At 47.1% G+C, this 27650-nt stretch overlaps 3 protein-coding genes across 22 annotated transcripts in view; 2 read left to right on the top strand and 1 right to left on the bottom strand.

Annotated features, from left to right (window-relative positions):
• Positions 1-5325, top strand: part of METTL22 (methyltransferase like 22) — a 660197-nt gene extending 654872 nt beyond the window's left edge. For 11 of the 12 annotated variants that reach the window (XM_046900661.1, XM_046900663.1, XM_046900659.1 and 8 more), the window contains 4 exons: positions 413-493; positions 1340-1442; positions 2231-2399; positions 3849-5147. In XM_046900661.1, coding sequence (XP_046756617.1) covers positions 413-493; positions 1340-1442; positions 2231-2399; positions 3849-3884 — 389 coding nt within the window. In that variant the 3' untranslated portion in view covers positions 3885-5147. Of the gene's footprint in view, positions 1-412; positions 494-1339; positions 1443-2230; positions 2400-3848 lie in introns of all 12 variants that reach the window. The other variant, NM_001278154.2, reaches the window with a different exon arrangement.
• A 1673-nt stretch (positions 5326-6998) lies between these two features.
• LOC107054581 (translation initiation factor IF-2-like) lies at positions 6999-17220 on the bottom strand. The gene is made up of 2 exons (XM_015294292.2): positions 17119-17220; positions 6999-7712 (listed from the first exon to the last, which is right to left on the bottom strand). The coding sequence occupies exons 1-2, from the start codon at positions 17218-17220 to the stop codon at positions 6999-7001; spliced, it is 816 nt and encodes a 271-aa protein (XP_015149778.2).
• Positions 7394-27650, top strand: part of ABAT (4-aminobutyrate aminotransferase) — a 42865-nt gene continuing 22608 nt past the window's right edge. Inside the window, exons 1-2 of one of the 9 annotated variants that reach the window (XM_004945322.5) lie at positions 7394-7451; positions 24517-24632. In XM_004945322.5, coding sequence (XP_004945379.1) covers positions 24563-24632 — 70 coding nt within the window. In that variant the 5' untranslated portion in view covers positions 7394-7451; positions 24517-24562. The other 8 variants (XM_414940.7, XM_046900824.1, XM_046900823.1 and 5 more) reach the window with 8 other exon arrangements.

Below are 27650 nucleotides of genomic sequence, written 5' to 3'. Positions count from 1 at the left end.
AACCTTAGATGTTTATTGAAAATACGTGATACTGCCCGATGAACAGGCTTGATGGTTTTCAGATATCCAGAGGAAGCTTCTAAATTTTAGAAAGCATATCAGGAGGAAGCTTAATCAAAATTTGCATGGAAATGCATTTGTTTTCTAACTGAATCAGTACTCCTGCTGCAGTAATTTCTTGGTAGTAAATTCTTATGTCAAGGAAAGCTTTCTTGTGCCAGTTAGCCGTGAGTGAACTGCAAGAGAGAGAAAGCAAAAGCAAAGGACTGAAGGGAACTTCAGAGAGCAAATAGGGGGAGGCTGTGCTACTTACTGAGTAGCCGATCACTATGGGAATTAAAATATTTTTTTAATCTATCAAGCATTTGAGTCAGTTAAAGGTGTACACCAAAGCTGTCTTTTTTTGTTACAGATCCAGAAGCTCTCTATAGCTGGTCTGAAGAAGAGATTGCAGATTTGCATGACTACTGTACTGTGATAATGGCAGCTGATGGTAGGAAAATATAACCCGCAAGCCTTTAAATCAATTACTTGAGCGTTTTGAGGAACAAATTAGCTATACCTAGTTTGCTTTTGAAATGTGATAGATCAAATCAAATTTGACAAACAGGTGATCCTGTTTGTCAGATCTCTGCCTCAAGTGTTCTTGTCTGTATTTTTTTCAACAATTCTATTTACTATCTGAATTAGCAACAGAAGAAAAAGATATTGAAAAATCTAATAGCCTTTCCTTATTATTTATAATTGAGTGAATTAGTCAAAGAACATAATTGCTCGTAAGTGATTAAGTTGATTTTCAGAAGAGTTAAGTGTTGTTGTCCTACCTTTGTCTTGGATTAGATAACCTTGGTGCAAGTGATGACAGATAGGTGGCCAGACTAGTATGCTCCTTAGTGTGGGAAGACTTTCATGTACTGCATGTGTCCCATTGCATCTCTCTGGCTTTTTTTTTTCCCTGTTCTTGCTTAAGTGGAAGAAGAAAAAAAAAAAAAATGTGGTATGTGATTTTTTTTTTTTTTTTTTTAGCTTTGCAGTAAGGTATTTCCAGAATTGCAGGCTGAGAGAGGTCTTGTTAAAGTTCTGTAAGTTGCCTGACAGAAGTAATTCCCATTGTCATGAGAGAAATCTTTAAGATTTCTTTTTGTAAAGAGCGGCAGTGGATACTATCACAGGGTCAGTTGTTATCATTAAATGTGTAATGCCTTGGGGGTTTAGGTGAAATAATGATTTGTTTGATTATAATAATTGAATTAAGGCTTCTTGTTGTTTCAAGCCTGAGATTTAAGTAAATACTACACTTAAATGTGAATACCATATGCTCTTAATGTTTTTCCCATAGTGTTCTACGATGATGATCTGACGGATGCCTTATTCAGAACGCTGTATAGAATCACACATAACTTGAAACATTCTTGCACAGTTTTCCTAGCCATAGAAAAGAGGCAAGTATTACCAACATCCTAACATAGGGAGGACTGGAATCTTACATTCTTTCTTTTCCTTGGCAGAAAGCCCTGATGTGCCTGAAGGCCAAGTTCTGATTATTATCACATTGGTTGATCAAAGGCTGCTGTGAATGCCCAGGACAAGCATTTGTTAAACTTGTTTAATTTTTATAAGTTCAGAATTTGACCTCCAGAAAAGTGTGGCTTTTGTGATCTTACTTTTGTCATGCATTGGGTAACCCTTGTGCAAAGAAAGATGAATAGGTGGCCAGTGTAATGTATTCTGTAATGTCTGGCAAAATTTGCTGTGTTTTTGAGGTCCTATGCTTATGGAGAAGTGAAAGGGCTTAGAATGAGAAAATACACACATTTCCTAGCTCACGTCCCTCCATTATAATTGCTCTTGTGTTTTCTTTCAAGAAATTGTGTGCTTTTGAGTAGCTCTATGTTGAAGTCTGTTCATAAACTAGTACATAAATAGATTATGCTTAAAGGTATGTAAGCAATAGCTATTCATGTGATCTGTTGCAAAGTGTTTGTCCTAGAGACAAAGCCAGTGATTTTGTTGAGGCAGAATGTGCTAAAATCAATGGAAAGACTCATCCAGGGCTTACTGACTTTTTCATAGGACAAGCTTTCTGGGGGCAGCAAGGGGTTATTTTTTTAACTGTGGGAATGAATTACTCTGAGAAGACCTAAGTTTCCCATTAGCTGAAGAAAGTTACATAGCTGTTTAAGATGCAGGTGTAGAAAAAATGGTTTTAACTTGCATATTCTCTTGCCAGACTGAATTTCACTTTAAGGCAGATGGATGTTACATGTGAAGCCTACAGTCATTTTAGAAGTACTCTAAATGATTTGGAGAACCTTCATGATGGAAAAATGAAATACAGTGTGGAGCCTGTTAAGCCTGATTTCTGCCAGTTTCTCATTTATGAACGGATTGAGCAGTTGGTAAGTGGCATTCATTAAAATAAATGGCATATGTTGGGCTAGCAATCTGAAATCAGTTTTTAGCTGTGTACTTAACATGAAATAAGAACAGAAGAACAAATGTTATGCTCTTATTTATTTCCATTTAGCTTTTCCTTGTATTAAAATGATTCTTGTCAGTGCTTACGTAGCCCACAATAGGCATGACATGCTCTTTTCTATCACTGAGCAATTCAGTGGCTTAAATTGTTTCTTAACCTCTGAGGAAATGAGTGCAATCTCCGGTACTTTGTAAAATAACAATTTTTGTGATTGACTGGAAAATGGACTGATATCTTCATTTCTTTGCATGTAAAAAAAACTTTGATTTTATCGTTTTCATAATTGCCACATCAGGGTTAAGGCAGTAATGTTCTAATATCTATGGAGAAGTCGACGAGTAGTACATTTCTGGTATTTAGAGATGTATCAAATACATTCTTTTAATTACATTCCAAGCACTCATGGTTTCCTTTCTGTTTTTTTTTTTTTTCCAGTTGTCTGCTCTTATGAGTATTATGCAGGCCAGCTAGTAGCTTGTTAGCTTCTGTAGCAATGCAAATTAAGAGACCTTTGGGGAGAACTTGCAAGTCTTGTACTAGCTTCTAAATCTGTAGTCATGTAGCCAACATACTGTTTTGTGTAGTACAGTATGTATGCATGGTATGGTTATGAGGTCCACAGCAGTTTCATGAGATTAATTTGCTTTTCTTAGTGCTGACACCTTTAGGCATAAGATTTTGCATGAATGTTTTATAGTAAGCCTACACGTGTATAAGATGAGTTATATTTACAAATGTGAACGTATTTTCTATGTACCTTTTGTGGAAGGCTGCTGGCCTTTGAAATAGATACGTTTCTTTAAATGCAGAAGTCTTCTTGGTTATCGTGAAGTACATCGCCAGAATTCCAGATGTTGTGGCGATAGGGATGTGATAGTCTGATTACTAATCTTTAATACAGCAGAAAAACCTTACACTAATTTACTCTACAAAAGCAAGGTGTCTGTTTTTCATCCTTGTTCTGCAGTGGATTGAGAAGCATGTATAGGAGGTGTTCATTTGTGAGACCTTGACTCCTCAATAAATTGACTATTTTTTAAGTTGCATCCTTGCTAGCATTATTGGAAATGTTTGTCAACATAGGCTAAGAAAAAGAGCAAGGTTCTCAGTCAAAATACTGCAGATTATGTAGACCAATGAAATTATTTTTAGAAATTATTTGAACTATTTTTTTTGTTTTTAAAAATCATACTGTAAGAATAAAGAACTCAATTCTGTTGTGCTATCTCAAAGATGATGTGTTGGTTGTTGTAGGAGATTACATAAATGGATTTGCTGTGAATTGGAGAGTGTGTGGAAGTTGAGCCTAATTGTAATAACAATCTGCTGATCTGAGAAAATAACTATATGAATTTTTCCTCTCCTATAGGAATTGTGGAAGATCATTGCTGATCAGCTAACGTGACAGGGACATGAGAACACAGAAGATCTTAATCTAAATATAATGTTTTTGGGGGGATGTTTTATTGAAACATTTCCTGTTGGAACTGAGTTCTCAGAAAGTAATTCCCTGCAGATTTGCCTTACCTCAGCAAGTCTTGTTTTTTTGGCTCTTAGAATGTGGTTTCTTTGCTTCTGTTACGAAACTGGTTAATGTTGATCTTCAGAGGACATGCTGGCTGAGAAGCTGTGGCAGTGACGCAGTAGTGCACATTCTCTGGGACTGATGACTTGGGCTTTAGTTTCTAACAAAGAGGTATTTCACCTTGAACTGTGTGGCTGATTTGCAGGTGTCACGCATGTTACTTTTAAGTTTTCTGAACTTGGATACAGATCTCAGTCTTACCAGAGTTGCACGTTATTTGTATTTATGGACAACTGTGAAACAATCTATGGGGCAAGACCTGTTTGTCATTCATGGACTTCTATTTAAGCAAATCTGTTTATGAAACCTAGCTCTTCATCTTGGGTTTCTCTTATCTGAATCATTCTAGCTTAGGGAAACTGTCTCAATGGAAAGGAGGCAAGCTGCATATAGTTTGAGCCTCTTCAGATGTTCTACAGAAGTCTTAGAACTGTAATGTCCTGGGGGCATTCTAAGCTATTCAGTGCTTGTGAGGTTGAGGATGGGAAGTGGAAGTGACGTACTCCTCCCTCTTCAAATGTTGGAGTTCTCAGTGTGTACATGTGAGGCTGGGAAGAAGGTGGCCCAGAATGTCTTGCCCCTGCAAATGGGGCTTTCAGTGCCTTACTTGGTGGATTAACCTATAACATATTTATCAATTTTCTTCTGTGTTGTTAATGAAACCAAAAATCGTAGTGTTTACACTCATTACAGATTCTGTGTGTACTGTAGTATCTATGTTTATATCACTTGCCATATGTGCACTGTCACTTACATTCTTGTGCCTGTTGGATTCCTTAGCATTGTGAGAATGTCATGATAAAACTGTTCCAGCCTGTGACACGTGGGAGTGTGTACATCACATTAGAAGCATCTGGTCGTCTTTGTGAAAGTCTGTTTTAGTTTTTTTTAAAGCAAATTTGCTTTAGTTTGGTCCTTTTAGGTCAATTATTTCATACTGCGTGAGCATTCAGGTATATTTTGCATGAAGATACGTTTTTCTCTATTTTTTCTGTTGCTTAATGAGATGAAAGGTCATTAGAGAAAGATGATGGCTTTTTCCTGCGAGTAAAACCAAAGTAAAAATTACATGATGTTGGTATATATCTGCCTAGATTAACGTAGAACGTTTCTCTCAGAACTCTCATTTAAACTGCAAAGATAAATCAAACAAACAAAACCCCCTATATCTTAATCCAGAGATTCCCAACTAGAGTTCTTATTTCTGGTTCGTGCACTGGTTTTGCCAACACACCACCTCTCCTGTCCTGAGAGATCCCCATAGCTGATGGAACCTAACACACGCTAAATGTGCTCTGTGGACATTCTGTGTCTGTTTTTATGGACCTTTCACAGGAGTGGCCCACGGACTAAGTGAATGATATCTGTGTATACATTGAGGGGTGCTGATTAATGTGTTGGTTATGGTGTAACCTAAGTACCACTTAAGTGGTGTGGAATAAGGGGTGGATATCATAATGTTTTTGGCTGAGATAGAGTTAATTTTCTTCGTAGTGGCTTGGACTGTGCTGTGTATTGAATTTGTGATGAAAACGATGTTGTAACACAGCAGTGTTTGAGTTGTTGCTGAGCACTGGTTACACAGCATCAATGTCTCTGTTCCTGGTGATGCCCTTGCAGTCAGTAGGATGGGGAGGGGGCACAGCCAGGACAGCAGACCCCAGCTGCCCAGCAGCAGATTCCATACCAACTGGTGTCCTGATCAGGAATAAAAGCTGGGGGACAGAGGGGATGTGGGACTCCTGGAGTTGCGGTGTTGGTCTTCCCAAGTAGCTGCTACTCGAGATGGACCCTTGCTGCCCTGGCTCACAGGCAGCAGTGATTGGATTCCTTGTGCTTTGCTTGCTTGGACTGCTTCTGCTTTACCTGTTTAATTGTCTTTATCTCAAACCGTGAATTTTTTTCACCTGAACTGTTCCAGTTCTTTCCCCCATCCCACTTAAGGGGGAATAGGTGAGCTGCTCTGTGGGGTGGAGTATCTGCCAGGGTTAGACTACAGCAGTTCAGTTTGTGATGTTACTTACTTGGGGGGTTAACTGAAGACAACTTCTTTTGAATGTATCTGCAACTTAATAGTGATTTTTTTTTTTTTTAAAGGTTCAATAGCAAGAAATGAATTTGACTGATGTAAGATAGTCTGTGTAGTTACAGAAACTCACCCAGGCAAGGAGATGCTGTGGATCTGTTCAGTGTAGAATTCAGGCATTTACCACAACTGGTTTAAATTAGCATCTGAAAAAAAACCAAAACATCTGTGTCTTTGGTTGGGTAACTACAAACATCACTGCTTTTTGGAAGAAAGCTGCAGTAGAATTTCCTCCTGAAGACAGAGCTAATCATGCTGTTGAAGGGACTCTCAGGGTTCAGTGTCTGAGGTTGTGAGTATAGGCAGCAGTATTAACCACTGCCTTAAGCCAGTTTCAGATCCCCCAAAGGAGGAAACAGACACAATCTGGTAATAAAGAGATTTTTTTTTCCCCTTTTCTGAGGATCAGGGCTCGCCAAACACTACAAAGGAGGCAATCTGCAAGTAGAGATGCTTCCCTTGCAGCTGCCAGCCCTTAAATGAGGTTAATGGTTACACAGGTGAATTGCTCACAGCTGTGCTCTCAGGGCTGGCTACGCCCCTTCACCAGCTGCTCAATCACTCGTTCAGACCCTTCCCATACAGAGGTGTAAAGGTCAGCTTGTACATTTGGGTATTACACTTACTGCTGTGGTAGGTAAAGTTTGCCACAATTGTTAAATCATGATGGAGAGGTAATATGAATATGGTATTTGAGTGCAGCTCAGCGCTGTGGGTCCGGCTGCAGGACCTGTAGGCTGCCGGGTGTGCACCAACACCAGCTGTTCTCTTAACGCTCAAAGCAGAATCGTAGTTATCTAAGGGCCTTGGTGAGTGTTTGCATTGCTTATTATTTAAGCATCTCGCGGTTAGACATCGTGCATTTTTTTTGCAGTAAACCGTTCTAGCGCTTTATTCTCCTCAGTGATTAAAAATTGCCGTGTTAGCAAAGCTGCCGTCTTTCTTGCAACGTTGGGACCGCTCCGTCTGTTAGAGGTATCGGAGTTCCGCCCCAGGGTACGTGCAAACGTAGCGGCGCTGCCCCGGCTCGGGTGCTGCCCGCGGGGTTCGGGCCGTGACGCGATCCGCCCCGGCGCTGCGCCCAACCCGTCACTGAGGGCCGTCCGGGGCTCCGCCCGCAGCCGCGAGGCCGCGCCTCCCCGTGCCGCGGGGCCGAGTCCGAGCCGCGCGCCTCCGCTGGCGGCGCCGATTGGCTGCGGTGCGCGCGGCCGCCCGGGCAGCGGCGGCTGAGGGAAGCGAGCGCGGGGCTCGGCGGCGGCCGGAGCGAGGCGGGCGGAGGAGGCGCAGCCCCGCGGGCGGCGGTGAGCGGCGGGGCCGGGGCGGGAGCGGCGCACCTGAGCGCGGCGGGGGCTGCGGGAGGGCAGCGGCACGGGGCCCGGCGGGAAGCGGGCGGGTATCGCGGGCTGCGCGGTGCGGCGGTGCGGGCCCCGGGCCGAGCCGAGCCGCGGCACCGCGCTGTGCGCGCTCTGCAGCACGTGCCCCGGAGGTGCGCTCCGAGCGGCGCCGGGGCTGTGCCGCTGCACGTCGGCCTTGGCGGCTGTGACCGTCCTCTGTGCGCAGCGCTGCGAAGGGAACGATGTGCAAAGACACCGGGCTGCGGTGGGGGGGGGCAGATTTCCGAGTAATTCTGTAATAAGTAATGAACGTTTCGGGCTCACCGCGGCTGACCTGCGCCCCGCGGTCCAAAGGCACGGCCAAGAGCGCCCGGCTGCGTTCGGGCGGTGCGCGATGGAGGTGGAAGAGGGCGAGCGCCTGGGAGCCCTGCGGTAAGGAGGTTGCCTTCTGAATCTGATACGGTCGGGTTATCGTCTTGTAAACCGCATCGAGGGCGCTTTCTGCAGCCTCAGCTGCATCTCATCTCGCTGCAAGTCAGCTGCTCCCCGTGTCAGACGCTTGGTGCGGAGCTGAGCTGCGCGCTGTGCTGGAGGCGCCGGCTCTACCAGCTGTGCCTGCAGTGCTCCAGCAGCTCCACGCTGTGCTCTGACCCCGAGCTCAGCTCCTCGTAACTGCCGCCGCCGCTCCGTGCCGGGCAGCCCTAAGGGGAGGATGGGGCTCACATCTGTGCTCCCTGTCCTGGCACGGAAAGGGGTGGGTGTTCGGTTCTGCAACACCTGTGGTTCTGTACCTGTTTTAGTTACAGATTGAGATTGCCTTCCTTTCTTAACCAAACGGAAACAGCTTGTGGAGAAAGAGTGTTGAACGCATGAATACCGTATTGTCCACTGTTTATTTAAAGAAATCAAAGCTATTTCATCTTAACGTTTGACTGTATTTGCCGTATGCCAGAAAACCTTACTGAAGTGATGACTCTGAACTTGTGTGAGTCTCCTCACATCAGATGGGTTGGCTCAGTGCTGTTTTCCAATATCATGTGATCTGTTCTCGTACATTGCATGTTGTCAATCTGTGCACCTTTTTGCTCCAGCAAGCTCTTGCAGCAGTGCCTGAGCTTTGAAAGTTTCCTGCAAGTGCTTTGGAGTTTTTTCGGGCAGAATGCTGAAAGTGCATGGAGAAGGGAAGCACCTTACTGCTTCCGAACGAGCAAATAATAGAGGAGGGCTGGATTTCATACCTCCTGTCAGATGAGCAGCCAGAACTGCGTGCAGGAAGGTGTGAAATTACAGGTAAGCAGTGCCAAAATGCCACATTGGGCTCTCTGCAGCTTCAAGGCTGCTGGCACAAAGCTTGGATAATTGCAACTGTGGCCTCTCACCTGTGGAAAAATGAATATGCCTGAACATTGATGGGACAGATTGATCTTTCAAGAGGCCAAAAGCGCCCAGCCTGATCAGTCGAATTCCTGCTCCTTCAGAACTGGAGAGATTGGTGTAGGTTGGAGCAAACCAACTGAAGTACGTCTCTGTCCTCTGTTTCTGTATTTCACGATCTGTTGTGTCAAACCACAGTCCTGTTTCCTGAAATGACGGCTGTGGGCCAGGAAAGCAGGATAGATGATATTTTCTTTGCCAGATGGTGTTTGTGCAAAAATAACAGTGTTCTGGGGGGCTTTTCCAAAGCCTTTAAAGTGTGTAAAACAGAATATTGTCTTAGGCGGTTTCTGTGTCCTTGAATTACTTTATCTTTCCTTATGCAAAACGCTCCACTGTTCCTTTCCCATCTCTCCAGGAGCCAGATGCTGGAAACTCAGCAGAAGGGTGAGGTGAGAACCTACCAAGGATGTACTGCCCTCCTTTGGCAGGTGGCAGAGGAGGTTGGCTCTTGCTGTCCAGTGGGTGTGTATATCTGCAGCAGAGGGACTGCCTTCAGAGTGAGGTTTTTGACTTCCAAGGATGTGGCACTGGCTGGTTTGCAGTTACAGACTGGTACTCAGCAGGACTGAGGGCACACCTCAAGCAGTAGGACTGCCATAGGATTCAGATGCCTAAGCTTTTTGTAGACTTTTTTTTTGTAATGATGCAAGACTGCAGCGATCGTAAGCGAATGCCTGTTATGTGTGATGGGTGGTGTGATGAAGCAATGAGTAGAACAGTTCTGTTTGCTTCCTTGGTGAGTTTCTCATCCAGATTTTCTCACTCTGAAATGTAGCCTGGCACTGGCAGGGAACAGAGCGCTTTGAGGTGTGCTCATCTCCTTATGGCTCATGTGGCACTTGGCAGCTTAAAAATTAAATTCTAATTCTGCTTTTATTTGAGGGTGGGTTGAAGCAATGCATCTTGCTGGAGGTTCCTTGTAAGAAGCCAGCACACCCTTCTGGGTGGCACAAGTGCCATACTGCTGTCGTAGCTGTCCAGCTGTAATTCTGAGAGCAAACCGACTTCTAAACGATGTCCTCAACATGTCTGAACTCCAAAGTCTGGCACGTTTTTTGGGGAGATTACATCCCTAATGAGATCTGGGGTGGGAAATTGGCTGGGTAGTAACAAAGACTGAGTAGGCATTCCTGGAGCAGTTCTTACCTGGCATCTGCATCAGCGGAATGGGACGTGGTCAGGAGAGCATCACTGGGACATGGACTTCTGAGCAGGGGATTCCTTAGCTGCCAGTAGCTGCTGTTGTGGAAAAAGCCTGCTTGAGCTTCTCTGGTTCATAGAGCATTCCTGCTCTTCGCTGACTCCCTAATGAGGTTTTCTCTGAGTCAGCAGAGAGGTTTGGATTCAGGTTCCTGGCTCCAAACCCATTCTCCGCTCTGCTGCCAGTGCAGATTTAGAGCTGCATCTGCTGTGTGAGTGTGGGTGCTGGGGTCATGGTGAGCAATTCACCATGCTCATGAAACCCTTTTGTTTCATTTCGTCTCAGCTGCTGTTGGGTAGAAGATCTGCTCTTGTGGGCATGGAGGGAAGCACTGTGCTACTGGCTGGTGTCTCAGCCCAGGGTATGCAGGTGATGAACTTGTGGGGATGGTGGTGTTGCCAGCATGGATTCTCACCATGTTTTCTTTTCTTTTCTGGTTGCTTTTTTTGTTTGTTTGGAGAGCTTCTCTTTGTTTTTTTCTTCCTTCCCCTTGTGACCTTGGATTCATCACTGCTGTCTCACCAAACAAAACAACGGGTGTCAGGAGAAGGAATAAATTAGTAATGATGTTTTCATAACTTTTCATTTCTTATGCTTGGCTCAGTTTTCAATATCCAGCTTCCATCCGTGAGCCTCCTAGCAGGCAAAGCACAAGGCAGCAAGTTTCTCGAGGAAGTCTGTATCTCAGTGCTGGATGCTCTCTTGCTGACTTTTTGTGCCTGTAATTCTGGTATGAATTCATCTCTTTTTCCCTCCCCTTCCTACCCAACCACTGAACAGCCCTGCAGGTGTTCTCACCCAGGCTGTGCCTCCTGCCCTTCCAGCTCTGCTCTTTCTGAGTGAAGCAGTGCAAGAATAGAGGCCTGCAGAAACCCTAAGGGGAGCAGAGGGAGCAAGAAAAAATAAGTCTGTGGGGAAAGGGAGCAATAATACCCCTCATTTGTATAGCATCAAGCTCAGTGTTGATTAATCACTTGGAACATCACAGCAGCATGCCAATTTTGAGTTCTGTTTTAGCAAAGGAGAGTGGATGTGGAGATTCTTGGCAGCAACCCCTGATGGCAAACAGAACTGCAATCAGCTCCTGTGTTTTAAATTGGTCTGAAAATAATACAAGAATGTGAATAAGTGATGCAAATAACACTAGTTAACTATTTTAAACAAGTTTGGTGTAGTTCATTAGAAGTAATATTTTTTGTTTTAATAATGCATCCTCCAAATCTGGTCTGCCAGCCTCTATTCGTGTCACATGCCAATAATGGGAACCAGCCATCCTGTTCTCTGTCATCCTTCTGCTGCTTGTGTGGATGACACGTGTTCCCCAGGTGCTCAGCTGACACCAGTCCTGTGATGTACACCAAAAATATAAAATTAGAGGGAATAAATTCGTACTGAAGCATTTCGAACAGCTCGCTGTATAAATATAATAAGAACGGTGCCTCGCTGGGAATTAGAGAATACTGCAGGTTAGAAAGCTAGTTAGAAATCCAGCTGCTCTTGCATGACCAGTCAGTGCTATGGACAGACTGGAGGCCGTGGCTTCTGAGGGGCTGCTGATTTCCCGGCTGCAGGCAAGGCATGCTGCTGGCTCCATGATGGCAGTGCTCCCAGGCAGCAGGCACGGGGATGTGTTTGCCTCTGTGCTTAGTGTTGCTTTCCACCTCCGTGTGCGTTCATCCCAGCACCAGTGTAAAGCAAACCTTGTTGGTTTTGCTCTGTGTCTGTTGCTGCAATGCAGCTTCTTGGAAAGGGAAATAGGATTACACAAGCAGGGTGTGCTGGTGGAGGTAGTAAAGCAGAGAATGAGCGTGGCTGTGGTAAACCCCACAGGCCTTGCTTGCAGCCTGGCTTCACCAGATAATATTGCTGGGAGGTGAAAATGTTCGGTTTGGTGCACGGTTTGGGCAGTAGCTGTTGGAGGGGCTGATGTAGCTGCTGTAACGGGGTGCTTCTGCTGGGGCAGCTGAAGAAAAACATGAGAAAAGCCAGAGGAGGGAGTGGTGGCAGATGGAGACCATGAGGAGCAGTGCTGGGTGCTGGTTTGGGCTATTGCAGGACCCTCTGGTGTGATATCACTGTGAGATTCCCAGTGTTCGTTTGCACACAAAAGTTTGACCGTTGTGTGATTGTGAATGAGTTTAGGGTTTGTTCTTTGCTTCTCTGTAGTCTTTGGCATGGTGCAACTCTGTTCAAAGTGATACAAAGAGGAAGGAGTGAGGACAGTGTAATGACTGCCTTCCAGGTCCTGTATTCTTCAAATCATCATCCAAAAAAAAAAAAAAGAAAAGAAAGAAAAGCCTTTCTTTATCTGTTTTCCTTACATTTGGGCAGTCCATTTGGTATTTCTGGAGTTCGTGAGCTAATTCTGTAACAAGTATAACAACCCAGTAAAGTTCTGTTAGCTAAGGGCCTGGAGGTCCTTAGAGGTTTCCCTTTTAGATTTCTTAACTCTTCTCTTTGCTGTGTGCTGATAAATTAATCCAGTTCATCTAAAAGGTAAGAGGATTTTTCTCAGCAAACCAACGTTGATTGAGTGGTGCTGTATGTAATTTGTGGATGCAGCACTCAGTGTATTTTCATTGCAGTAATTATGCTTTCCCCCTAACTTTAACCTCTGATCTGGTAGCAAAGTGTGAGAAAATAGGCAGGGGAAACAGTGTTCCAGAATGATCTGATAAATGGTGGGAAACAACTCATGGGTCCAATTTTATTGCTTTGGGTGGAAAAAGGAGGAGGAGGGGACAGCTCATTACACCTGGTGTATGCATGCATGATGTATCCTCTGTTCTGGCTGGCAGGCATGCTCTGCAGGCTCACAGCTGCATTCCTCTTGTCTGTTGCAAAACTTCAACCTCTGCTTATCGGTCAGCTACTGTCAGTAGTTCACAGCAAAAAGGGAAAGGGGCAGCTGGAGGTAGGGATGACGCAGTGCTTCAGAAGGCTGAGCAGGTTTGTACCTTCTGCAAAGAACTGCCTGGTCACTGAGAACTGCAGTTGCATCCATTTGGCAGAGCCTTGATTTTGTGAAGAAGATAATTTTCGTATTTTGTTATTTGTTTTCTTTGTATTCGTTATAACAGAGCTCTCCTGGGGCCTCTGAGCAGTAAGGTTGGGTGCTGTATGGGATGGAGGGCAGCACTCTCAACAGTTTTGCTGAAAGAGCTGTTTAACCAAATAGCTCATTGTGTCTTACTCCATGCTGGCTGTATTCATCCTGCTGTCACCGAGGGAAACTGCTTAAAATCACTCCAATGAGGTCTTCCTCAGTCTTTGCCACAATGTTCTGATGGTGTTGGCAGGAAGCACCTGTCCCACCGCCCCCAGCTTAGCAGTGTTGCCAGCTGATTTGTTGCTTAATGTTGGTAGTCACAGCATGTATTTGCAGGGTGTCTCCTGGCAACAAGTGGCTGTCTCAGAAAAGGTGGTCTCCCAAATCTGTAGAAAGAAGTTACCTTCTTTTCCCAGTTTTAGCCTGTCAGCAATTCCAGTCTATCCACTTGGTCAGGTCGGGTGCATTGCATTGCAAGAATCCAGGTGGATCTACAAAGTTCTTTGTAAAATGAAAAACAGAATATACATTGTGCAAAGAAAGATACCGTGAGGATCAGTGCTGTAGGGTTAGCTGACTACTTTTTTTGACCTGAGACATTTGTTGTTCACTTGTTTCTGCTTCACTGTCTGACAAATTTAGTGTAATTGTTCAGTCTTAAAACTTGTCGGTATGTTTTATGGAACAAACTACGTTTGCTCATAGAACGGGGTGAGCTCGAGGTGAGGGTGGCCCAGATGAGCTCCAGAGGTTGCCAGCATGAAACCTTCGTGCCCATGAGGTCTCTTGGGATTGCAGAACATCTGTTGAGTCAGTCTGCATCTGGGATAGCAGATAGGATAGCAGACCTGCTCCTTCACAGGATGGAAATGGTGGGTGTTTTCTGTGATTCCAGCAGAGACTGCAAGTGCAGTCTAATTAACATCCTCAAATTTGTGTCAGGCATTTGGTGCTTGTGTCAAGTGCTGTGCTGCAGCAGCTTTGTTATTTTGCTCAAACAGGCAGTAGGTGAGGATTAGGTGAGCACAACCAAAGCAGTAGCCTGGTGTTTTTTTCCCTGAGGATAATTTTCAGATTTGAATAAACATCACTCGTACTTGAGGTGCCAGTTTTTCCTACCTTGTTTCTGGTTTGTCAGGGCTCTTTGGCTCCCTCACAGCATCAGTCTGTGAATAGGCCCAGTGAAGCCAAAGGATTTCACGTGAGAAATACATATCCTGTGGCAACACTTCTTGTCCCGTCCCCCCCCTTCACCTGGAGCCCAAAAATAATTGCAAAAAACATCCAAGGGAATTGAGCCATGGAGTCTATTCAAAGTAATGCTGTGTCTCTCTTCCTTAAAGTGCTTTGGAAGATGCCCAAGTGGTGTAACTGAACTCTGAACATCAGGCAATTATAGGACTTCTGAATACTACAAATTCTTTGTAACTGTACTTAATTCCTCTATCGCTTTCCTTTCTCTTGTCCTGAATGTAAGTTCTCTATTTAATGCAAATTAAAGTCATTGGCAGCTGAAGAAGAGTTCCTGCTCTCCGCTGTCAGAAGGAGCTGCACCAGTTACTGCCTTACGGGGGGTGCAGATGCTGCAGTCCAGCTGTGCCCAACACGCGTCCAACCTCAGGTTTGATTTCTTGAGCTGCCCACCAGAAGAAATGGTTTCCTCCTCAGGGACATTCTGCAATCTCAGACCTTGAGATCCTCCCTGAGTCTTGTGGCAACCCGTTGTGCAGGAGGACTCGCACCTGATGCTGGCTGTCCTGCCGTGCCGTGCCCTCTGCATCGTGAGGCAGTTTCTGCTGTTTCTGGATACTGAATGTGTCTCAGGTATTGCAGCTGTGTGCACTGCTTTAAATGCTGTGTTTTTCCTTAGCAGTTGTAGCAGATCTTTCTCAAATGTGAGGCAGTGACAGAGGAAGGTTGTGGAGTTCCTTTGGGGGGAATTTGCCATTATTTGCAGAGAAATTCAGCAGCACGTCCTGCATGCTAACTGTGCTTTTACTTTGTCTGGTGGACCAGGTTAGCCTGAGTCTGCTTCCCACTTTGCCTTGCATCATCATCATCATACTTCTCAGAAAATGTGCGTAGTATTCATGCATAAAAATCTACATCACAGTGGAAAAGCATAGTTGTGAGCAAGAATTCTGCTAAAGCAGAAGATTCTTTTCTAACAGTAGAAGGCTGTAATGAGTCTTCCGTGGAAAAGTGCTTATCAGTGCAGGTTGTACAGTTGCGGTGGGTGGTTGGCAGTGTCCTTTCCAATGAGGAACAATCTGAATAGATCTTGTAACCAATGTTCCCTTGATTAAATCAAATGGAACTCAGTGGCTTTCTTGTTGCAGTCCACAGTTCTGTGTGCTGTGCCTGTTTTAGACATCTCAAGCAACGGTTAGCAGTTGCAATTGCTGGAAATCACTGACCTAGGAGTGCCTGGGACTCCAGCCTTCACCATGCAGCAAGGACCATCGTGAGTCGTTGCCAGCCCATCTGTGCACCCGGCCTCTCAGGGAGGGTAGGGAGGGACTGTGCTGTGAACGAGGGGCTGAAAGCAGCCACGGAGCGCTTGGCTGTGAGCTCTGTCTGTTGAGCATAGCGCTGTGTGGTGCAGGGCAGCTCTCAGCAGAGATGCGGGGATGTCCCTGTCGTCCCAGAGTGCACCCTCAGGAGCTGTGATGCTGATCATTCACCTTATAGGTGCTAATAAACTGCAGATGCAGTGCATTTCCTTGGAATACTACTTATTGTACGTAGGCTGCAGTACCTGCCATTTTCCTCAGCCCCTTCCCCTCGGCTCTGCAGCGCGTCCCTGAGTGGGCTTGCTGTGCTGTCTGTGACAGACGAGCTGGTTAGCAGGGTCACTTCAGAAGCTGTTTTGCTGCTTGGCACCCAGCACGGGCCGGTTTCAGTATGTCAGTTTTAGGCATGGTGGCAGAGCAGGGGGTAACTGGTGAGTTTAGAAAAGCAGTCTGTGTAGATAAGTGGTAGCAGGTTTTAAGTTATGAAGTAGGGGAGGGATCAGCTTCAGTCTTTTAGTTCACATCCACAGCTTTTTACTTGTGGCATCTGTCTTATAAAAGACTCCTTGTAGCTAAGGAAGGGAGCAGCAGCAGGGCCTGCCTGTCTGTCCCCACATGTCACAGTGTCTCCATCAGCAGCAGCGTGCAGTGTGCATTGGCACCACAGAGCCATAGGGAGCAGCAGGGTGGGTGCGTGCTGGGTACCCCATGGTGGGGCAGGCACTGTGTCTGTTAGTATGCGAGCGGTCCGTGTCTGGGTAATGTTGTCATGGGGAGGGACTGCATGGCATCTGCTCCCCCTGAATCACTCTGTCCCTCGCCGTTTACAAAGTATCACAGCGCCATTCCAGCCAAGTAAGTGCTGCTGCCGTTTGCTGAGGAGACAGCAGAGCCAGGTGTGCTGCTGTGAGTGCAGTGCAAACCCGTGTTGCTGGTAGGCTCTGTGAATGGCCGGGGTCTCAGCTGCTCCCCATGCACATCCCAGTGTCTCCCTCATGTGCCCAGGCCCCATCCCTGCAGTGTGCTGTGTGTGTGCTGAGCCAAGGCCTGGACTGTGGCCTTGTTTCGTTCCACACAGCAGTGTCAGCTGTGGGCAGATCCAGCCCAGCAGAGCCCCATGCTGAGACACAGCATTGCCTGACAGCTGTGGGGTCCGGAGCCCCGGGATCAGCAGTGCAGCACGGCGTGGGCCGGGGACACGGCTGAGCTGTTTTAATACCCTGATTACTGGAGTGGGTAAGTCACCATTTCGCTCATAACAATTACAGATTTCTGCTGTGATTTTCACCCATCGGTTGCCACAGCAACAGTGCAGCAGCTCAGATTTAAAACCGAAGCGGCTCAGCCTCTCCCTGTGCTCTGGCACATCTCCTCTGTGCCCCCCAGTGCCATGGCAACCCGGTGGGGTGCCCCATATCTCCCCATCCCCCCCACCCCAGCACCGCAGCCGCCCAGCGGGGCCTCAGCCTGCACGGATGCTGCGGTGCTGGGACTGCTTTTGTTCCCTGTTAATGTCAGCGTGGCTGTACTTCCCATCTCGAGGAGGTGGTGTGACAGTGCCCGCTGGCTTTTTGCTCCCTGCGTCTGAGGGAAACAAGCGGAGGTTCTGTTGTGGTGGCTGCGTTGCCTGGTGTTATCCTGGGGATGTTTGCAAACTGGAGCGAAACGAAGGGTTTTAAAGAGAAAATCTGTTCTTCGGCTTCCACGGTTCTGGAGAACTGAGGGGCCGTTTCAAGCTGTGATGCAGTCTGGCTCACGTCTCGGTAAGCTGTTTGCAGGATCCCGTGGAGAAGCATTTAGATGAAGTCAGGCGGGCGCAGCTGCGTGGCAGAGGGGTGGGGGCGCAGCGGCAGCCCGGTGGGCCGGAGCGCTCCCCGGAACTCGCGGCATTCCCCGGTGCGCTCAGCGCCCCTCGGGTGATGCCCGTTCCTGCCGCGGGCGGCTGCTGCGGGGAGCTGCGTGGCTCCTGGCTGCAGCCCGCTTTAAAGCGAAGGGAAGAGCGGCTTCCTGAGCCGGCAGGCTGGCTGCTGCGAGTCGGCACGGGAGCGTGTAAGTGCCTTCGGCGTGTGCTGCGCGGCGGGGCTGAACGTGGGCTGCGGTTGGTGCCCCGCACGCGGCGCCGGTTTGTCTGCGTGCGGGTGTGTGCTGCGTTCACGTGTGCCCCACGAATGTTGTGCGTGGTGTGCTGCCGTGTGCTTGTTTTGCTGGGCCCCCCGTGAAAGAACCCTCCCGCGTCCGTCTGCTGCTCTGTGTTCATCCGAGGCGGCGGTCACCTTGAGCAGCCGGAGCGCTGCTCTGGGCGTCCTGCTCGCTGTGCTGCAGGCTCCCTCTCAGTCAGAGACTGCGCGGCCTCGGCAAGCAGAACAAATGGTGCTTTGCAAGTACTGCTCGTTGGATGCTGGTTTTGTGACCTTGAGGAGGCTGAGGTGGGGTGGTGAGGAGTAAAACCTCAGAAGGAATACCGCGGGGTTTCCTTGGAGGAAGCTGCACCGCGGGGTGATTTGGAACTCTTTGATTTTTCCACAACCACAGAATGCTTGTGGAACAACTTATCTGCACAGCTCAGCTGGATCATAGTGTCAGTTGGTTAACCCTTTGAGGTCCAGACGGTTTTGGTGCAGGAGATGTCAGGAGGTTAACAGATGGGTTTGTTTATCTTGTTGCCACCTTCATTTAAAATGATGCATTCAGAGTACGGAGCTTGAAGAGAGGCTCCTGTGGGCAGCTCACAGGTAGAGATACCCTGAAATAAAGAGCATGTTTTGCTGTGGGAAGTGATAAAGAGTGAAAATTAAAATGAAGGTAACGTTAACAGTTGGGCTGATGTTAACTTAATCGTGCTCAGTTTTACACTTGCACGCCAACTTCTAACACTGGGTTTGTGCCACTGGGTTATGTGGGTGTTTTTAGCTGTGGCTCTGGAACTTGCCTAATTTCTGCCAGGTGCTTCCAAGATCCTGCTGCTGCTGCTCCTGAGGCAGTGTCTGGGGAAGGTGTAGGTGCAGTACCTCAGGTGCTGCAATAGCGCTTACAGCAAAGATGAGCTGCTGGAAGCTTTGGTGGGTCCCCTGGATCCTCGTGTGTCACAATGGCAGCGTTTCCAGCTGGGTTTACTCTCTGGAGTATGGACCCAGGGTGTTCTGTTGGTCCAATGTTTGTTGGAGGGAAAACAAGGCGAGACAAGGGCAGAAACGTTATAAAAAGTGTGTCAGTATCCAACCCCCACGGTTAGAAGCCATCTGAGGAGGAGAACCCAAATGCACGAGGACAGGACTTCTTACTGTGGGTGAGTTTGCTGGCAGATCTGCAGGCTCCTGTTGTAGCTGCTGTGCTGAGTCAGCTGTGCCCAAGCGCTGGTCTGATGACATCCGTACTGCTGTGTCACGAGGTATGGCTCCGTACTTTCAGTCTGCAGACATGGCATTTTTGTCTCGTGTGTTGCAGCTTGCTTTGGGCTCTCACTGCTGTCTTCAAAACAGGCTGCCTTCAGTGCTGGCTGAGTGCAGTGAGAGAAAGTAGCTGTGCTACTTTATAAGCCTATAATAAGCCTATTTATTAGGGAAGACTTGTGCTGCCCTGTGCAATATTTGCTGCTTTGTCAAGAGGTGAAAGACAAAACCAGTCTTCGTTTCAGATCCGAGCAGCAGTGGGAGTGTCTGATCCTGTTGGTGTCAATAAATAAATAAGCAACCATGAATTAGAGACACTTGAGTTTTACTTGTAACCATGACAACTGTGTCCTTGACGACTTAAGTACAATCACAGGGTTTCCAATTACATCCTGTTCTACACAAAGCTGCCGATGTTATTAAAGGAATAAATGGCAAAAGCAACTGTGTCAGCTCGTGGGCTGACGGTCACCCGTTTTGGTGGTCGATGCAAACATCCATCTGCACATCACCACCTTGTTGGGTTGGCGGTGCTGCTCAGTGGAAGATGCCTTGGCTGGCAGGCCGTGCCCTGTGCCAGCCATGGGCAGAAATCATCTTGGTGATGGCATCTTGGGCTGCTGTGTGTCGGTGTGGGCCGGGCTTCGGAGGACGGGGCTGTGGGCCCATTGGTGGCAAAGCTGCACAAGGAGCGAGCGGGAGGGGCACAGCGCTGGGTGCTGCGCTTCTGCTCCGTTCTGTGCTTTGCCTATATAAGCACTGCACAGTGCACAGAAGGCCTAACGCTGGCCTTATGTGGGCACTGGATGTAAGTTTTCACGTAATCACTTCTTAAGAGGACTTTTCCTGTTTCCATGAGGATTTCAGATAGCCTTAGCTCTAGGTATCGCTAGGAAGGCCTGGTGATAGTCTAGCAAACCTCTCTTGTAAATGCTGCTGCAAGCTAGTGCAAAACAATGAAATGTGTCCTGAGAAAAACCTGTTGAAGTAAAAGGACCTGTTGTACTTCAGTGCATGCACTCTGGCTTTCATTACTCCAAAAGCGTTACTGAACTGAGCTCTGCTTCTGGGGCCAAATGAATGGCAGCTCAATAGAACAACGTACTGGCATTCATTTTTTTATTTTTTTTTACCTTATTGGTTACTGTGTTAAAATGACTAAAGCAGCATGTCAGGGTTTCTCACATCACCCCACGCTGTCAGGAATACAGATAACATGAAATCCTTCAGCTTGTCCCTGCTTGGATCTGTGGGAAGAAGCAGACCTCCCCTTGAAGGACAGCGGCATTGCAGTGCAGTTTTCATACAGCAAATGCTGCATGTGTGATATCTCTGTACGTAGATATGCACTGTCAGTAGGTTGGCCCTCTCTTCCTCAAATGCAGACCTAAGAAGAGTCTTCATTACGTTTAAAGGGTGGCAAACCAAACTGTGCTGTCTTCCACCTCAGCCATCCTCTGTGAAATTCTGTGTCTTCAGATCCTCTGGGATGTCCTTGAGATGAGTACACCAGTAAGGTACATGAGATGCAGCACTGAAGCCATGCAAGGTGCCTGCTCATGAGCACAGGAAACCAGGATGGCTGTCCCCCTGTAATAACCAGCCTTGGATTTGTTGTTTTTGTAAGAGAGTGCCCTTCAGCACTCGGTTTTTGTGGGACCCAAACACAGAATGGTATCTGCCAGAAGTTGGTGACAGTACTGAAAACTGAGCAGCAAGGGGTCTTTAGGAGTCTGTGAGGTGCAGACTGCAGAGGGACAGGCAGGTTTTTCCTGCTAGCTTGTCACGCTGTCACAGTAAGAGATGCTCAGTGGCACAAATGAGGCTGGAACGCTCATCCCTTCTCAGCTCAGAAGCTGCAGTCCCATCCAGCTCCTTTTTCTCAGCCTTCCCACCTTTCTTCTTCAAAGAAAGAACAACAAAAACCCAAAAACTGCTTATCCCATCTCTGACTTAGCATACAGCAGTTCCAGCTTGTGTGATGGGCCCCATGATTCCTTCTTATTAGTTCCCTTGTCCTGATGCTGTTATCTAAGCTTTCCAGCTTGCCTCTGTTGCCTTTGAGTCTGATTCTTTTCCAGAAAAGCTGCCTGAAGAGCCCTGATATGCAGATGGGAGCGTTGTGGGTGTTAGAAAAGGAGAAATGAGTTCACAGGAGATGAGTGCCACAGAGGACTGGACACGAATGCCCTGTCCTGTCGTGGGTCTTTGTAGCAGTAGCTGGAATGCTGTCCTGCACAGCCAAGGGAATTCCCTTTGAATGCAAAAGCAAGCAAGCCTCACTGGATTTTCACAAAAATGGTGAATCCGAGCAAACAGGACCAGCAGATAGTTTGAGATGCCTTATATTTCACAACAATTAATACGTAACCCAGTGATTCCTTCAGTGCTGCGTGTTTTAGAAAAGTCAAGTGAAGGAAAACAGCAAAGGAGGAATCAGTTTGTCTGTACCTCCCCGTCCCTCCTCAGATACATCCTGGGAAGACTCTGTGGGGTAATTGCAGCGTGCAGCTCGTGCTGCTGTTTCTAAACCACCTAATTGTTCCTGGTTAAATGGGTTTGGAGCAGCTGAGAGACAGCTGAAGGTGCCCCCATGAATTTAAAACAGGCTTCTGTGTCTGTGGCAAGAACTGGAAGACAGAGACACAAACCTGCAGTGCTGACTTCTAATCCATGCCTTGCAATGTCTGCGTTTCCCCTCTTGCTTTTGCATCTATGCTGAGGCTGTTTTGGAGGCAGATTTTGCACGCTGCGGTCTGAAGCACGGATGTCGTGCTGCATTAGCTTCCCTGCCAGCAAGTGAGAGAGTGCTGTACAGAGCCCTACTTTCCGTATTTCGGTGCCTGGATCAAGCACCCTGGGCACTGGGGTCCCTCACTTATTTCTTGGATTTTTCCAGGGGTTCCCCCCTGCTTTTTAACCCACGGAGACGGTTTGTGTTTACATGCCTGCAATAAGCTGCTGCTGAGCGACTGTTGTCGTTCCTGGTAGCTCCTTTTGCCTGTCAGAAATGATCACTCAGTACAGAATTTTAGGAGCTGCTATTTAAAAAACAGAACAAAACACACCCTATGTGCATTAAAAAAATCCGCGTATCCTTGTTTCATGTGCTCCGAGCTTCCTCTGTCAGCATGTTTCTTACCAAAAGAATGCAACTTGGTGTCTTAAAGTCTATTTGCCACTGCATGTGTGTGTACTGCACGGGGTGTGTGCAGAAGGGGTGGCTCTGACGTGCATTCTGAGCAGCTGCTGTGCACAGCCGTCACCAACCTGGTGCAGCTCACCCAGTTGCCATCAGAGGAGAAATAACAAAAGGACTTCAGTGCACCTTTTTCTCTGGAGAAGTGTCACTGCTTGGAAGTCTGAGGTGCCCAGCATCTCATCACAAAGCTGATCTGAAAATTGCCCTTCTCGTCCCTGTCTGCTGTCTGAGATTGCTGGGTGTGTTTTGCCTGGATTTGAAAGCAGCCGCCACTGTCTGTGGTGCCGATGGAGCAGCTCTGTGCTGCAGCTTGGCCATGTGCACACACTGATCTCTTCTGGCTTCCGAACTCTGCCTCTGCTGCTGGCAGTGCCAGAGCGAGCACGGCTGGTGGGAATTGATCAGGAGGGGGATTATGAAGGCAAAAATCAATTGCTTGTTATGATAACCAAATCAGGTGTGCTTAGACAAATGTACCAGTCGTATCAGCCGATCTTTTGTGAGACTTTGTGTGCTTAATGGAGATGGAAAAGAAGTTGAATTTAGTTATGCTCAGATGCGATATTACGTGATTCATTCTGACTCTGGACTGGGAAGTGGTGAAACTTTTTTATGTAAGAGCTGCCACTGACTATTAGGGCTGAGCTGCTATTTTGTTTTTAGACCTCTCGCAATAACCTTTTCTTAGGAGCGCTTCAGAAAGACGGTACCAAAATGCTGTTTTGAGCCTGTGTGAGTATTGTATCTCAAGCACTAAAGGCCTTTAGATAAAAGGTAAATAGAAGTGAAAGATAAAAAACAGCATTTTGGGAGCAGGCATGAAGGAGATGATTCAGCTGGGAGAGGAAGAGCGGGTGCTGCTGGAAGGATCCTGCTGAGCACCAGGTAGGGCTCTGCATTTGGTTTTGATGGGGAGAGATGTCGTTAGGGAGAAAGCAGGGAGTCGGTTTGTAGCAGAACACCCATGGGAGATGGCCATGGAGGCGGCTGGAACGATATGGTGCTGTCATGGCAGGTCGTGGCAGGCCTGGGTACGTTCATGCTGCTCTGGGTGCTGGCTCAGGTTAGCTTTTATCAGCCTCCTGCACTTGCATCTCGCAGAACGAAGTTACAGGGGGAGCAGTCGCCTTCCAGAGTATGGAGCAGGCAGGCAGCTCTGAGCAGAGGACGTGGGGTGGTTAATCATTGCGGGAGGTGTGGGGCCGATGGGCCCTTCAGTGGCTTCGTTCTGCTGTGGTGGTTTCACTGACTCAGACTCACCTTTGGTTTTCATTGGAGAATGACAAGGAGATAAGAAATGTGAGGTTTGGGGCTCGTTCTTTGCTCGTTGATAATGCACAGGTTAGCACGACTGAAGAGAGAAGCTAAGCACAAAAGCACCGAGGGATCCATTAAACACATCCTGCTGTATGGAGCAGTTGCTGTTGTCTGTTCCTTCCGCGTCTCCGACCCAACGCCTTACAAAGCTGACACAGCTTTTTCTAAGCCGTGCACCAACGTTGTGCAAGTGTTTGTTCACCTTGGTGGATTTCAAAATATATTGAAATGAAGGCTGAACTCAGAGCAAGCTCTAAGAATCCAAGTGCTGTGGCAGTTGTCTGGAAAGGCGTGGGCAATTTTCTTTGTACCTGAGTGCTGATTTACGTGTGATTTAACAGATCTCCCCAGGTAAGGAGTTCTTTGTTCTGTTCTGCCAGTTGTGTAAGTCCTGCTCCTGGTCAGGTCTCTGCACACCTGGGTGGGTGCAGCCTGAGCCTGCTCTGCTCTGCTCTGCTCTGCTCTGCCCTGGCCAGGCCCGGCTCTCACAGATGTCATTGGTTGGTAGAAGCTGGGTTTCTTCAGAGGATGAGTTTTCTTTTTTATTTCCTAATGTTTTTCCTGCTGTCTTCTTGACTGAGATGAAGTTATTCTCATAAACTTAAGGCTGAATCTAAGTAATGCTTTTAGCCTGAGGGAACTGTGGCTGGAAACAATTTCTAAGGAAATTTAACACAGTTTAAGATACACACTGAAAGCAGATGAGCAAGGGAAGAGGGGAAAATAAATGATCTTTTAACTTCTTGGCTCACTTGAAGTTGGGAGGTACAGATTTGCTCTAGGAGTCCTTTCTCTGAGCAGGACCTAGCACTGGGCTCAGCTCACCATCCTGACACCGAAAGGAGAAGCTGAGATGAGTGGCACTGTGGCTGCATCTGTAGGGACGTGAATAAATGTTTTCATTCTTTTTTTCTTCTTTTCCAGAACATCAGCATTAAGATTGAGCCTTTTTGAGTAAAGAACATACAGAATGGCGTCAATGCTGCTTAGTCGACAGCTGAGCTGTTGTCTGCAGCAGAACTCCAGGCTGCTCGTATTTGGTAAGTGATCATTGTGGGTTTTGGTTTGTCTTTGGGAAAATTCCACTGACCGCTGCTGAGGTTTGTCTGGTGGTGCATCTTTCAAAACTCGAAGAGCACTGTTCTGCATCGTGAATAACTGCAGTTGTACAGCAGCGGCCTGCAGGGATGCTGGGTTGTTGTTTGTGGGTTTTAAGTTTGCAAACTGAAGAACTCAATAACTTAGCATGTTCACAATGCAAATTATTAACCTAAACAAAGTTCTCCAGCCCCCACAGGGCTACTTTTTGGTACCCTGTGTGGTACAGGGATGCAAATATCATCTATCAAAATCACTCTTACTCCACCTCACGTTATGTAGTGTGACTGTGCTGATTTCTCTCATGGGGAGGTTCTGTATGGTGGGCACAAAGAGGGGGTCCTCCCTGGGCTGTGTGCAGCTGCATGGTAGAACGGACACTGAGACTGCAGCATCAGGCACTCTTCTCCTAAGTATGTGATGACCAGTTCTTGCCTGGCCCATGCTTGTAGTTCAGCGTGTGTGTGTATATCGAGCCCCTGCAATCTCTGAAATAGGTCTTCAAATTTCTGGCTCATGCTTTAGAAGTGCAGATTTCTGTTGGTCTTTTTGGACAAAGCTTTAAGTCTGGCGTCCAGTTTATGTGCTGCTGTGCTGAGCGCAGTATGGCTGAATAGCTTTTTGTGTGACCAAGTTTCTTCTCTCATCCCACCCTCCTGCTGTGCCTGTGTGCTCCTTTTGCCACTGCCAAACACAAAACCCTTCCATTGCTCAGAAACTTAGATTTAGTTGCTTTTCTTCTAAATAATACACTTGGAGCAGCTGACCTTTGGTTTGGAGCACCAAGTTTGGTCTTTCAACTGTTGGAAAAGTCCCAGGTCGGTGTTTCAGGACTGGGTGCCCTTCTGTTTGTGGGAGTGATGCACTGATGATCTGAGCTGTGCAAGAGCAGTGATCGTTTGGTCAGCAGTGCAAACGGAAAGTGCTTGCAGCAAGCAGGCCTCTGTGAGCCACCTTTGAGCTAATCTGTCATCTCAGTATGGGTGCTCCACATTCCTGTGTTCCTCCCAGTGTCTTGCATGCTTCCATGGTGCTTCCCAACCAGGATTGCAGGCTGTGACAGTTGTGCAGGACTCTTGAGTCATTAGGGCGCAGATGGGCGCACAGGGCTGGCTCTTCTCTTCTTACTGTTGCACTGAAGGGGTGTAGGTCTTCAGTACAAAAGGAATGCAGCTCTGGGCTCTGTTAGTCCATCTTTGCTGCCAGGAAACTTGTAAGCGGGAAAGCCTGTTAAAAGCAGGCTACTGGCAAAGAAAGGAGGGCCTTGTTGGTAGGTGGCATGGCAGCTCCACTGCACCCGGGGCAGGCTGCTGTGTGCACCTGTCTGCAGGGATTAGAAAACACCGAGCAGCAATAGAAGCCCTCACTAAAAGGATCTGTCTCCTGGCAATCTTTTATCCTTGATGCTCCTGGATGATAGGATAGGCAGGAGACTCTCACACTTGTAGAAAAATCTGAGCTTCAGGTCATTTTCCTGATGAGTTCCAGCCAGCAATCTAACAGCATTCTGTTGTTAGCTGAGGGGTAGTACCATAATTATGAGGACAGGCTGGGACTCTAAAGATCCAGGTTCAGTTTCCTACAGATCAGCCTAAGGGATTGAATTCATCTTTGAATGTTGAACTGCACAGCACGCCGAAAGGTCAGTCTTCTGCCTTAAGGTGCATCAGTTTGCATTAGTGCATGCCCATGTTCCCCAGGGACACTGACCTGTTCTTAAAGGCACCCAGCAGCACAGCTTCTGCAGCTCCCTCAGGCACTCTGCTCTATTGCTGAACAGACCTTACATTTAAAGCTGTTCTCTAATGTTTAACCTAGGTTTCAAAAGAGGAAAAAATCATCTTCTTACTCTTTCTCCTATCCTCAGTGGAGGCTGAAATGCTTATTTTTAATTTGCGAGCCTTTTACATATATGAAACCTTCCTTAAGGCTTTGTGTTTTTGTCTCAGGTTATCTATCTGTCTACATTTCAGCGTGTCCTCATAGGCCCAGGTGCTCTTCAGATTCTCTGCACTTCTACTGCAGTGCCCCATGTGAACTAACTGATGCTGTGCCTCTCATATCTCAGCCCAGTTCCTCTCTCCCTACAGAGGATAATGTCACTATCTCACAGGCATGCTGCGGTGAAGGCTGGGAGATACTGCTATTTGTTATTGATTTGTCCCCATCGCAGTTACCTGGAAGACCTACAGGAGCTTGATGCTCACATCACCCTGCTGAAAAGTCGATTTGGGATTCAGCTGTGTTGAGGGGAGGAAGCTGTTCTTAGTCTTTCTTATGGGAGCTTCCACTTCTGTGCAGCCTGTTCGATAGCAGTTTTTGTCCTGCTCTTTGGAGAACGCTTTTCCCCTTAAAAATTTCCAGTGTGCATGTGGGAGTACTGAAACACAGTCCATCTCATGTGGAACAGCTTCTGATCTTACAGCGTAAGCACTCTGTAAATAGCAGTCTCAGTTTTCACAATATTATGCAACAGTTATGTTCACTTTCCAAACACCTCTAGCTAGCCTGGGCTTTTGCCATTCCATTTCAAGAGCTGGTAGTAACAGATTCTACTTGCAGCACCTAAAATAGGATTTGGAGGAAATCACAGTCCTCCTACTTTTGGCTGTCAGGGCCTCCATGCTTCAAATTTCTATCTGGAAGATGGTTTGATAGACGCCATGGGGTAGAAGTTATAGACACACATGGGATATTTCTGTGCTCACACAGGGCTGTGTGCTGTGGCACATGCAGTGCCCATCGTTGGGGCTGGGGGACATTCACTCTGTGCTTTGGCACAGCAGAACATTTGCGTGTGAGAAATGTGCCAGCATTTCTTTTCTGTCTTCTCTTTTTTTGCCTTGGGAGTGGTTCCTCCTCTTAATGTCACTGAGGTAATTTTGGTGCCTCCTCTGGAGTTTTCTCAGGTAATACCCAGTTGTTGTGCTCTCAGGAACAGTGTTTGTCTCAGACATACC

Source organism: Gallus gallus, chromosome 14, assembly GCF_016699485.2.
Source record: "Gallus gallus isolate bGalGal1 chromosome 14, bGalGal1.mat.broiler.GRCg7b, whole genome shotgun sequence".
Classification (NCBI taxonomy): domain Eukaryota; kingdom Metazoa; phylum Chordata; class Aves; order Galliformes; family Phasianidae; genus Gallus; species Gallus gallus.
The sequence above is the reverse complement of the archived record's forward strand: the minus strand, read 5'-3'. Positions and strand labels throughout refer to the sequence as shown.

Excerpts from the sequence above, each read along its gene's own strand:
- LOC107054581 (XM_015294292.2), bottom strand. The coding sequence starts at position 17,220 with ATGGGAAGTACAGCCACGCTGACATTAACAGGGAACAAAAGCAGTCCC. Across the intron at positions 7,713-17,118 it reads TGGGCGGCTGCGGTGCTGGG|CGCTGCGCACAGAGGACGGT; the intron begins GTGGGGGGGATG and ends TTCCCTTCGCAG.